The sequence below is a fragment of the Psammomys obesus genome, unplaced genomic scaffold (assembly GCF_907164565.1).
Source record: "Psammomys obesus unplaced genomic scaffold, mPsaObe1.curated_primary_1811, whole genome shotgun sequence".
NCBI classification, from domain to species: Eukaryota; Metazoa; Chordata; class Mammalia; order Rodentia; family Muridae; genus Psammomys; species Psammomys obesus.
This window is the reverse complement of record NW_026596321.1, coordinates 59,887-72,924: the sequence shown is the minus strand read 5'-3', so window position 1 is coordinate 72,924 and position 13,038 is coordinate 59,887. Positions and strand designations below refer to the sequence as shown.

At 42.2% G+C, this 13,038-nt stretch overlaps 2 protein-coding genes across 2 annotated transcripts in view; one reads left to right on the top strand and one right to left on the bottom strand.

Annotated features, from left to right (window-relative positions):
- LOC129669040 (zinc finger protein 235-like) overlaps positions 1 to 7,589 on the bottom strand; it is a 14,759-nt gene extending 7,170 nt beyond the window's left edge. The window contains exons 1-2 of the mRNA XM_055597117.1: positions 7,551 to 7,589; positions 184 to 291 (exon numbers count right to left, since the gene is read on the bottom strand). Of these exons, the coding sequence (XP_055453092.1) occupies positions 184 to 291; positions 7,551 to 7,589 (147 nt within the window). The remainder of the gene's footprint in view (positions 1 to 183; positions 292 to 7,550) is intronic.
- A 5,367-nt stretch (positions 7,590 to 12,956) lies between these two features.
- LOC129669039 (zinc finger protein 235-like) overlaps positions 12,957 to 13,038 on the top strand; it is a 9,872-nt gene continuing 9,790 nt past the window's right edge. Inside the window, exon 1 of the mRNA XM_055597116.1 lies at positions 12,957 to 13,012. Within this exon, the coding sequence (XP_055453091.1) occupies positions 12,957 to 13,012 (56 nt within the window). The remainder of the gene's footprint in view (positions 13,013 to 13,038) is intronic.

The following is a 13,038-nucleotide window of genomic DNA, read 5'->3' as shown; positions in this document are numbered from 1 at the left end:
CGGTCCCCGAGGGGAGACAGCGGGCGCGCGAGCGCTCACGAAGGGCCACAGATTCACCAGAACCACTGCCAGGAAGCCTGGGAGGAACGGAAGCGACCTCTTCCGTTGCAGGCGTCGAACTACAGTTCCCAGAAGGCCTCAGCGGAAGTGCCTATCTCTGGTGTCCCTCTGGCACTACATTACCCAGAACGTTAAGTCCTCCGTAAATTGTGTGAAGTAATTATAGGGAGGTTGGTGGAGATCGCTTTTAGAGAACTTCCTCTCCTGGGTAGTTTTCAAGTCCGTAAATTCCTGAAGTGCAATGACAAACAATTGTGTGTACGCTTTGTGGCTGCTGTTGTTGTTGATTTAGGTCTTTCTGAGACAGTTTCTCTGTGCAGCCCTGGCTGTCCTGGAACTCCCTTTGTAGACCGGGCTGGCCTTCAACTCAGAAACCTCTGACTTGGCCTCCTGAGTGCTGGGATTATAGGCATGTGCACCACACCTAGATGCATATACCTGTGTATATTTTTAAACCCATGTAAACTTTTAGAAAAACATTGAAGTTCCATGTTACATTGCATTGCACAAGCCCCCATTGTTGAAGCTGCCCTCGGTAGTGTCCATGCTCCTGCTAGAATGGCCCATTAGGTTCTGATTAAAGTCTCTAATCCCTCTTCTAGTGCAATGTCCCCACATTTTCCATATTCCTTCAACAAACAGCATGGTAAGTCTCGTTACAGCAATACTCCAGTGCCTGGTACCAACTTCTGTTTTGTCATTGTTTTATGGCTGTGAAGAGACACCATAACCAAGGGAACTCTTACCAAAGGAAGCACTTAATTGGGGCCTTGCTTACAGTTCAGAGGTTTAGTCCATTATCATGGCAGGAGCATGGCAGCAGGCAGGCATGGTGCTAGAGAGGAAGTTGACAGTTAGCGTCCTAATCGGTAGGCAGAGAAGCATAGAAAGAGACACTGGGCCTAGCATGTGCTCTTAAAATCTAAAAACCCATCCCCAGTGATATACTTCCTCCATTGAGGCCAGACCTCCTCATCTTTCTAATCCTTTCAAAGAGATCTGCTCCCTGGTGACTAAGCATTCAAATATATGAGTCTATGGCAAATTCTCATTCAAACCACCACATGTGCCCCCAAATCCTCCAGTAAAGGGCTGAGGTCATGGCTCAGTGGTAGACCTCCTGCCTAGAATCTCCCAGTGAGGATCTGGGTTTTCCCTCAGTGGTAGAGCCCCTGCCTGGAATCCCCCGGTGAGGGGCTGAGGACACTACTCAATGGTAGTACTCACACCAGACGTTTTTGATTCCTGGGTTTGTGGTACAGTTACTCATTTGCAGGATATTTGATCCCATTGTTAGCCCGGATATTGAGAACTGTAAAAATATGTTTCTTGTTTGGTGTGGCTCAGCACTAGCTCATACCTTTAATCTAAGAACTTTCTGTTTACTGTAAACAGGTGGTTGTGGAGTGGCTCAGCACTAGCTCATACCTTTAACCCAAGAGCTTTCTGTACACAGGATTTAATAAGGTTAACCCCAGGGTGTTGAATGACTATTCATATTTAATTTTGACTTATATTTTAGTAAAGCAATGGTTACTTCCTAAACAGCTATATATTCAAATAATCACACGGAGAGACTAGGATTTTTTTAAATTAGCCTAGAGCACAATGTTGAGCAATAATTACTCCATCCTAAACCTCCAAGCTAGTATATCTTTCTTCCATTCAGATTTCCCACATTATACATGCTTTTTAATCATACCCTAGGTGGGGATCATTTTTCCTGATGTTTCCCAGTCCTCTCCTCATGGATGCTACCAGCCTTCTTGTCCTTTCTTTTCCCCTCACCTGACCAGGATGGCCTGCCCTATTCTCTGTATTTCTCAGCATTGGCAATACAGAAAATAAATGGTGGCATATTTACACAAACTTGAGACAGGAGATGCTTAGAATAAACATCACAATGCAATATCTGGATTAAAACCAGATGTTGAGGCAGAGGAATCAGCGTTTGAATGACGAAGGGTAAACTGTACTGTTGTGAGTTATTAATATTTATTATTAACTTGTCTTTTAGTTAACATGCATAGGCTCAATTGGAGGGTATCTCTCAGAATAATACTGAGCTCTTCTTCCTCCAACTCTGCAACCTCATTAGGATCAAAGTCATTCTCAAAATCTTCTGACAAGAAATTACTGTCATCAGGAGGGAAATATAATTCCTCTAGTGGAGCTGATGGTCTAATCTCATTTTCTCTCAAAGCCTCCCATCTTTCTAACCTCTTTCTCTCTAAGCCTGAAAGTTTAACTTTCTCAGTTCCCTGCTGCATATACAGACTATCTTTAATTAAATTCCATACAACAAACATGAGGCTACTGTCTTGTCCCATTTTTATTCTCAGATTTACTCATCACTCCCTCCCCCCCTTTTTTAATGATTCAAGCTTTCCAACACCCTCGGTGTCCTTCACTGATTCCCGAGTAGCTCAAGTCCCACATTGGGCGCCAATCTGACGGAGTCCATCGGCAGAGTCAAATGGTTCTTTTTTTTTAAGATTTATTTATTTATTATATATACAATGTTCTGTGTGTATACCTGCACACCAGCAGAGAGCACCAGGTCTCATTATAGATGGTTGTGAGCCACCATGTGGTTGCTGGGAATTGAACTCAGGACTTTTGGAAGAGCAGCCAGTGCTCTTAACCTCTGAGCCTTTTCTCCAGCCCCTGTTCGAATGGTTCTTGAGTTGGCAGTGAGGATTAAAATTAATAAACCAACACACAACACATGGGACCTTTCCGAGATGCTCTAATGGAGGCTAGATGCCTTGCTTTATTCCAGACTCCTTTTAAGCCAGAGTAAAAGCAGCTCAGCAGAATGAGTTAAATTCACAAGGAGGTGAAACAAGAGGTGTGATTTTGACAAGGTATCCTACTTGGCTTTTTCAAACAAAAGGAGGTAGACTTGGAAATTCTTCACTGACTCCAGTGAAGCCCATGGTAAAAGCAGGCTTTCCGCTGAGATTTAAATATCAAAGCAGCTGGTAGACCAGCGGCTCCCAACAACAGAGAACAAATTGTAGCATGTATACACATTGTGAGAGGTGATGCTTAGAATAAGCATCACAATGCAGTGTCCGGTTTTAAACCAGATAGTGGTGGAAAGAAATCAGCATTTGAATGAACAAGGGTAAATTGTATACATTCCAAGAGAACATTATAACAACACAGTCCACATGAACATTATGCTAACAGCAGGTCATGAGGTGGAGCAAGTAACCAGCTGAGCAGAATTAAGTAGAAAGGAGAGAGTTTGAGAGATATGTATTTAAGACAGTGTGGAGAAGTAGAAGGAGGTTTTGGCTTTTTCTTTCTAGGCTGTAGGGTAAGCTAGCAAGCCTTTTCCTCCTGGGCAGTTAGATGCTCTAGCAAGCTTTTGGCCTTGGGCTTTTGGCTTCTTCCTTCTGGGACATGAGCTGAGTAGGAAGGTCAGCTGGGGGCTTTCTCTGCCTCTCTGAGCTCTCTTATTTTCACTCAGGGTCTGGCTACTGAGTCTTCATTAGTAAAATCAAACTATTTGGGATTTTCTTTTATTATAACAATATTGCTTTCCCTCTTCCAAACACACACACACATTGGGAACAAAGTGAAACTAAAACTGGAAAACCTGAGTTCTTGAGTACATCAGAAATGATGTTTAAGTTACACTGGATTCAGCTTTTATCCAATGCTGTGTCCCCATATAATTATCACCAATACAACCTACAGATACAGCAAGAACACTGTTTATTGCTTTTCATGATTAAAGAGAATAACACCTTGAGACTTTACACTGTACCCAAGCAAAGTGTCAAAATGGAGCAGGTGAGAGGTCTCCACCAGCTATCCTGGAGTCTCAAAGAGGCAGAAACAGACACCCTGCCTATGGCCAGCAAAACTGTTGGCAGGTCAAGGCTCTTGGCCTAGCAAGCCTGACGACCTGAGTTTGGTGTTTGAAACACACATAGTAAAAGGAGAGAACTGACTCATAGTTTTCCTCAGACCTCCCCCAAGGATGATATAGCACACTGGTGAGTGTGAGCACACAAGCGCGTGTGCAGACACACACGCATGCACGAATGCACATTAAATAAATAAATAAATAACTTTGTCTCTGTGGGGCTGAAACTCTATTTCAGTCCCCACCGTGCTGCACAACTCTGTTACTAAGCCTCTTGACAGTTCAGCTCTGTGTCACCTCTTTCATTCTAGCTCCCTCCCCAAAACATAACAAAAACATGTACACTCAGCTTACATGGTTGCATAAATCCTGTGTCTCAGAATCTGTGTAACTTGTAGCTCAGGTTATTGAGCTCATTCGGAAGGTTTGACTGTGTTTTCAGATGCTGATTTCCGTGCCATGAGATCTGGTTACCACCCTGCCATGGGCATTCTTATGAATATTGAATTATCTCCTGTAATTGTGTGATGATAAGGAATGTTCCCCAAATATCCCTGACAATTAAATAAATAAAGATGCTGAGGCCTATGACCTGGCTGCAAAAAATTGGTGCAATTTTAGGTTTCTCTTTTTCTGTCTGCTCTAAACCGCCATGCTGTCTATCTCTGGCCTCTCCAAACTGCTGCATGACAGCACACCATGCCACAGCACTTCTTTTTCTGGGCTCTTGTATTTATATCCCTCAGAGTCCTCGGCCACACTCCCCCCTGTGTCCCACAAGCAGACCTTTACCAGTTGGCAAAAACACACCCCACATGAGACAATTATCAGCTGTGGACAAACTAAAGCCTATATTAAAATTCCACACTTGGGACTAAAACAAAAACATATTTACATAACATCACTGAGTTTACAAAGAAACCAGGAGAGAAGAGAGAGAGCTGGAGGAGAGATCTTAGAACTATGTGGAGAGATGGATTGGACCTAAGATATCACAAAAAGCAAGTATAATGTGCGAAATCTAAATGTTAGGAAACTATGAGGGCTTGGAGGTTTAGGATGGAGTAGCTATTACGCAGCATTGTGTTCTAGGTTAACTAAATAAACCCAGTGTCTATTTGGTGATTTGGTTATACTGCTGCTTAGGATTAAAAGCAGCATTACCAAAAGATAATCATTAGTAAATATTAATCATTGCTTACAACAGACTGGTAAGAATATATATTTCAAGAGAGACAACCTAAGACAGGCACAATCTTCTGTTCCATAGCTCTTAAGTTATGGTAAGTTTTTTAAATATAAAAAAGGGAGAGCTGTGGAGAGCCACTTGTTTGTCAGGATTCTTTATTATTGAGTTCTCATTGAAAAACATGTTTTCACCCTGGCCTTCACCTGGAATCAGGGATAGGCCGGATGTTTTTGCCAAGTTCACTTCCTTTTGTTTGTTACAGTAGGCAGGATGTTTTTGCCAAGTTCATTTTCTTTTGTTTGTGTGAGGATCACACAGACAGGTGGTTGAAGTAAACAACTTTGACTTCTTGATGAACTTCATTGTATTCCAGTGCTTTGCTCTGACTTTAAAAAGGGACTGTGGAATAAACAGTTTCTACTAGAAGCCCTCTCGAACAGATCCTATGTGTTGTGTCTTTTTTTTTTTTTTAATTTCAGTCCTCACTCCCCACTCAAGAACTGTTCTACTCCAGCAGCAGACTCTGGCATGAAACCTTTTACCATCCCTTCAGCCAAAGGACAATAAATATTCTTAGCATTCTCACCTGTGTCTCATGGTAAATAACTAGATACAGAGGCCTAAGAAAAATGATGTTTGAGGGTCCAAGAAAATGTTTTAAGATTGGTAAACACAAGTTATAGAAGTTTGAAGGTCTAAGAAAGTGTTTTAAGTTTGGTAAATGTAAGTTATAAAAGTTACAAGTTTTAAGGTGATTTAAGGTATCCTAAATATGTAAAAATGCTTAATATTTCCTCCTGTTGCTATGGTACTGTTATATTGACTATTCAGAGCTTTGACCTTTATCAATAGAGTTATGATTTATTAATCTAAATTTAATACAAAAACATTCCACTATACCACCCAGTATCATGTTTCCAAGCTCAAGATTTTAAATCTCCATAATGTGTAATCATACTAAAGCTTAAGAGCAAGTGAGCTTTTGCTGCTTCTACTTCAAGAAAGGCGTCTGCCTTTCCAAGGCTTAATTTAAAGATTGCTTATGCTGTTAACACAAATGTGTATGTCTACTACTTTGCAGATTACAATTGTGATGCTAACATGTCTAAAGTTTTATCTCGTTTGTAAAACTTAAAAGTAATTCTTGTAAACTACAGGAAATCCACCTGAATCCACCTCTCATGTCAACTGGGCTCCAGATAAGTACTGCACCTATTGCCTATTTCAGAGGGTGGGATTCTTCCCCTTTCCTTGGTTTTGGGACTTCCCTTTCCTGGCTACTTGATTGCTATATTCCTATATCCAACACCAGATGATTGGTGAGTCTTCCATTCTGATTGGTATCAATTCCTGGCTACTGATAGCTACATTCGCACACCTAACAGCGGCCATTTGTTGACTTTTCTCTTCTGGTTGGTGCAAATGCTTCCTATTGCTCTCACCAACCTATATTTAAACCCTTCATCTAGGACCTCCTTCTCCCTTGGGTAAGACTTTCCCTCTACCAGCATTGTTTCTCTCCCTCACCCTCTTGCTTGTCTACAAAAATCTAGCTAGTTAAACCATGTCTGCTACAGGCAACTGTGCCCTTGGTCTCTGGCCAACACAAATCTACTCTACTTGAGTCAAACCTTGCTCTTATGATTCCTTGACAGGTCACTGACTCCTGCCTGCCCAATGGGAATAGTCCATTTGTCTGTTCCTCCAGATTCTCTTCTGGGATGTCTTCTGGAGAATTTCAGATTTCTACACCTAGTGCCTACTTTAAGGGCATCTAAGCTTACATACTTCTGTAGCCAAACTTGACCTCAGTTTCCTTAGATGACAGATCCGAAGCAAAGCCTTTTTAATTACTGCCAGTGATTGGGTAAATGGATGTTCACTCAGGTAAATGGAGGTTCCCATGTTCATGTCACTTTGATACAAACCTTCCACCTCTGTTCGCTCTCCCAAAAGTTTTAAACGTACACTAAAAAATATTTCTCCATAACCTACTTACCTTTGTCTTCTGCCCATATATATTTCAATATCCTGCCAGACCCAGATGTTTCCTACATCCAAGACAGTGCCAAAACAGCTACCACAAGTGTTTCAATATGACCTCACAGACTTTCTTCAAGCTGGACCTACACCTTCCCTCCCGGCCATGGATGTTCTCATAGACCCTGGACAGTATCAAAATAGCCTGTTCTTCCTGGACTTGGCAACATTTCAGCCTTTGATTCCCTACAGTGGCCCCAGTTTCAGCAAGAAGTAGCCAGAAGAGAATCTATGACCGATATTCACTTATTATTAACAAAAGGTTGGAATGGTGTGCTTCAGGACAAGGACAAGTAGCTGCAGGTTCTCCCAGCATTCCTCAGTCCTTACCTGCTGCTTTTCACGTGGCTGGCAACTCTACTGGCAACCCTCTACCCTCACCTTTCCAGGGCTGGGGCTTCCCCTCATCCTCTCATCCATGTAATCTAAATATTTCATTGGTATTAATTCTCTCTCTCTCTCTTACCCCCTTATACAGCAACCAAGAGCTGCTTCCAATGAACCTAAATTTATATACTTTAACTTATCTTATGTGAGAAGCAGCCCAAGCTCCTCATTTTTTAATTATAGAAAAAGGGAGGAATGTTAGTATTTAGGCAGCCTAGCAACCTATGATGTCATCATGTGTTGCCTGCCAGGTACCTGCAGGTTACATTGCTTCTTAAAAGGACCAATCCCCAACTTCATCACTCTCTTGCTCTCTCATCTCTTGCCCTTTCCCCTTTCTCTGCTCGAAGCCCCTCTCCCTTCCCCCTATCATTTCTTCCTCTCTTCCTCTCTTTATCTCCATCCAATATAATACCTCTTTCATATAAAATCTGCTGTGCACATCATCATTTCATTGGTCTAACAAAGACAGTTCAACTCCTGGGAGCACCCAGCCTACTTCAAAAAAGATAATGAGCATCAAAGAACCTCCATATGGAGATGGATTCAAATGTGGCAAGTTAGCCACATTTGAATGTCCTTGTTTCTACCACAGACATAATTTTGCCTAAAATGAGCAAGCTTGGATACAGGCTGAGTTAACTACAGAGCTAAGAGAGGGAAGGCAAGACCTTAACAGTTCCTGCTTCAGAAATAGGTCTATCAGATAAAGTAGGCCAGCAATCAGAAGATGATGCTCCAACATTATAGAGTTTTTGGGTAGCTATCCAGGCAGCAAACTGTCTCTGTCATTTTTTAATTTTGGAAGCTCTACCCTGCACTTCCTGTTTACTCAAGGAATTTTATTCCTTCTCAAGTCTCTTCTCAACCTCTTCAAGAGGTTGAAGACTCTCTAAGCTTAGTTGATTAGAGAGTTAAAGGATGTTTTAAGGTATAGATTTTTAGGTAGATAGATAGATATGATGGAAAATAATTTAGATACAAAACTTTAGACTCACCAAGATAATACTTTCTTCAAGGTTGTCAAATACCTTTTAACTAGACATTATTTATGTAAATTTTACCTATTGGCTTTTATGATTGTTTCATAATTATTTTTACTGTATATAATTTTTTAAATGGCCTTATTAATTAGACAGAAAGGGAGAGATGCTGGAGGAAGGTTCAACTGTTTTCAAATGCTGATTTCAGTGCTGTGAGATCTGGTTACCACCCTGCCATGGGCACTCTTATGAATGTTCGATTATTCCTTATAACCGTGTAATGATAAGGAAATGTTCCCCAATTAACCCTGATTGGCCAAATAAAGATGCTGAAGCATATGACTGGGCAGTAAAGAGGTCGGCAGAGCTTTAGGTTCCTGGGCTTGGGTTTGAAAGAGGAGAGAAGAAGAGAGGAGGAGAAGAAAGCAGAAGAGGCAGGGGAGAGAAAGATGGAAAGAAAAAGGAGATGCCATAAGGCAGGATGGTGATGAGCATGTGCCTGTAAGGACAGACTAGTAGAGCTGAAGCCACCCACCAGGAGTCATCAGATTGGGAAGCGATTGGCTTTATGTGGGTTATAAAGGTGCTGGGATTGGAATAGCTCAGAATCTGCCCAGCATAGTGTTTGCAGCTGAATATAAATCATAGTCTCTCTGTGTCAACCATTGGAGAACTAGCTGTTTAAAGAAAATTGCTGCTGTAGTAATTACCTGCATTGATTAATATAGAAAATTTTCTACCATTCTATAACAGTGTGTCACAGAGAGAAGAGTATATGCAGTATTTAATCCAGTGTTATATACCCATTCAATTCTTTTTTAAACCACATTCATTTTATTTGGGGGGGGAGCACAGGTGTCCTTGGAGGCCAGAAGAGAGTTTCAGGCTCTTCTGAAACCCTCCAGGGGCTGGAGAAACAGGCTGTTTTTCAACCTGATGCTATCAGGGAAGAGAGAGCCTAAACTAAGATGCCTCCATGGGACTGGCTTGTTGGCAAGTTTATGAGGCTTTTTCTTTATTAATGATTGATGTGGCAGAGCCCCACTCACTGTGAATGGTGCCAATCCTGGGCAAATTCTCCTGTGTGATATAAAAATGCAGGCTTAGCAGCCAGGCTTGGTGGCCTTTGATCCCAGCACTTGGGAGGTAGAGGCAGGTGGATCTCTGTGAATTTGAGTCCATCCTGTCTACACTGTGAGTTCCAGGACGGCCAGAGCTATATAATGAGACCTTATCTCAAAAACAAACAAATGAACAAACAATGCCTAGCTAGCCTTGAACAACTGCCTGTAGGTAGCCACCACACACACACACACACACACACACACACACACACCCCGGCCATGGCTCTTATCTCAATTCCTACTCTGGCTTCCCTCAGTGACTGACTGTAATTGGCACATACAATCAAAATAAACCCTTTCTTCCCCATTTTGCTCAGTGTCTTATCCCAGCAACAGAAACCAAACAAGAACAGGGTGTCCTCTCCTATATTTGGAAATGTGTTCAGTAAGCATCAAATTTAAAACATCTTCCACCCCAGTCATCCTACTTCTCAATTTTGCCTCAGTAGATAGGTGCCTGTGACTTGTTTTGGTGGGGATTTCTAAGGAAGGCTGACGTCACGCAGCCCACCACAGAAACATGTATTGACAATAAACTTGAGTGTGTGTGTGTATATATATAATGGCTTGCTGGAGTCACATAAAATAATCCCTGCCTGAAAGTGTAATCAAATCACAAAGGTACAACATCCACACTTGGCTTGCAGCAAGCTGGCCAGCTACAGGCTTCGTGGCACAGTTGGCAACAGCTGTTCATCTGAAGCAAATGCTGTCCAGTACAGCATTACAAAGTGCTTCTTCATTGGTGGATTCTTAAAAGGGGTGTCATGAGAAGATTTGGGGACAGAATGACATATGTTACTGCCCAAAATACATTCCAAGGAGTCTACAGATGGCTTTGCTGAGTCAGCTCACACCTGCTTGTGATTTTTGCCTTTGAATCATTAATGAGCTCTGTTGTGTGAGATCATGACTCATTTGAGCCTGCCATTACAATGGGTTATTTTCTGTTGTTTTTGGAGTTAATAAAATTAAAGTGAACATAAAATTTTAAATGAGTATACATGTGATAGGTGGCTCAACATTTAGGAGTGCATACTGCCCTTACAGAGAACCCCAGTTTGTTTCCCAGCACCCACACTGGACAGCTCACAACCATATACAAGTTTAATTCCAGGAGATCCAATGCCTTCCCTTCTGATGCAAATACACACACACACACACACACACACACACACACACACACACACACACGAGAGACAGAGACAGAAAGACACAGAGTGAGAGATGTTGTAAAATAAAATTAAAATTTACTATTGATATTATCTTCTGGTAAAGCTGCGATTAGTCCTAAACCAGCTGTATACCCAAATCAACACAAAGAGACTGGGATTTATTTAGTTAACCTAGAGCATAATGCTGGGCAATAGTTACTCCATCCTAAACCTCCAAACCCTCATAGTTTCCTAACATTTAGATTTTCACATTATACTTGCTTTTTGTGAAATATTATGTCCAATTCATTCTCCACATCATTCCAAGACCTCTCCTCCAGCCTCTCTCTCCCAGCCTCTGCTCCTCTCTCTACTCCTCTGCCTCCCACTCTTTCCTGTCCTCTGGATCCTCCCCTCTTCCTCCTACTGCTCTAAATTGCGGCTGGTTGTTTTATTTTGGCATGTTTACACAAAGTTGAGACAGGTGGTGCTTAGAATAAGTATCACAATGCAATGTCCGGATTGAAACCAGAGAGTGGGGGAGAGAAATCAGCATTTGAATGAACAAGGGTAAGGTGTATACATTCCACAAGAACATCATACCAACAGAGAGAGGATAATAAATCTTAACAAATAAATACTAAAATTACTATACAAAGTAATTGTATATTGTATACAAAGCTCTCTCAGGGCTAGAAAGATGGCTCAGCAGTTAAGAGCACTGGCTGCTCTTTCAGAGGACCAGGGTTCAGTTCTCAGGAGCTATACGGTGTCTCACAACTGTCAGATACTCCAGTCCCAGGAGATCCAGTGCCTTCTTCTGGTGTCACGGCATCTCATGTTCCCAATGCACAGACATATTTTTCAGGACCAGATGGACCCAAGGCTTTTTCAGAGGCACCCATGAAAGGATGAAAGAAACCCAGTCCTGTCAGGAGCGGAACTGGCAAGGCAGGTGTGGGGCTGAGACCTGGACCTCAACGGAACTAAGATTTCAGTTCCTGGGAACTTGGCTCTTTCCCCTGAAGACGCTGGAGTTTTCCCAAAGCACAATGCTCTTGAGATACCAAGTTCCCCTTGTGCAGCATTGCTTAATTACCCTCCTGCTGATATTGTCCCTGGACCACATTGCTCTCCTTCTCCTCCTCCTCCTTCTTCCCCACCTCCTCTTTTGTTTGTTTGCTTGGTTTTGGTTTTTAGAAACAGGGTTTCTCTGTAGCTCTAGCTGTCTTGGAATATGAATTATAGACCAAGCTGGACGCAAACTCACAGAGATCTGCCTCCTGAGTAGTGGGGGAAAAGGTGTGAGCCACGACAACTGGCTATGGTGGTGGGGTTTTGTTTTGTTTTGAATATAGGATCTCCTTTAATTTCAGACTAGACTAGAAGATGGTCTAGAAGATGGTCCTGTCCCCCATCCTCTCAGCCAATGCTGAGAGTCAGTGTAGGACTGGTTCCCAGTGCCCACACTGAGAGGCTCACAACCACCTGTTAGTCCAGTTCCGGGATCTTACGCCCTCTTCTGGCCTCTGAAGACGCTGCATGAAAAGTAAATAAAAAATTAAACAAACAAACAAAACTTAATTGAATTCTTCTGGCATTAGGCAGGTTGTAGTTTAAAGTCTGAGTTTTAGGACTATAATAACTCTTCGCAGCTGTGGATGGGAGGTCAGTATCTTGTGATGGAAACTGAAGAACAAAACATTACAATATAAAAAACAAAAACCGACTACTTAAGTGGCCTCCACAATATATTGGCGATACAAGAGAAAATGAATAAACTGGTAGACAGCATGATAGAAATTACTAAATCCAAACCACAGACAAATAGCCTGAAAATGTATTACCAAACCACTGCTGATCGTACACGCTTTTAATACCAGCACTTTTGAGGCAGAGGAGGGTGGGTATCTGTGAGTCTGAGGGAAGCCAGGACTACACTGTCTCGGAAAAACTTAAAATAACAACACAGCATTTCAAAGGTGAACAAACCGAAAAGCTATTAGAAAAGCGAACTCCCAAAACTCTATTTCCATAGACCTCTCTGTACTTGAAATTGCACGGAATTTATGGACACTAGTACCGGAAAAGTACCAGAGCTTCCGCTGAGGCATTCTGGGAATTGTAGTTCCAGCGCCAATGGCGGCCGAGGTCGCTTCCGCTCCCGGGAGGCGAGGCTCCCAGCTGAGCTCCTGGTGAGGCGAGATCCGGGGCGTCCCGG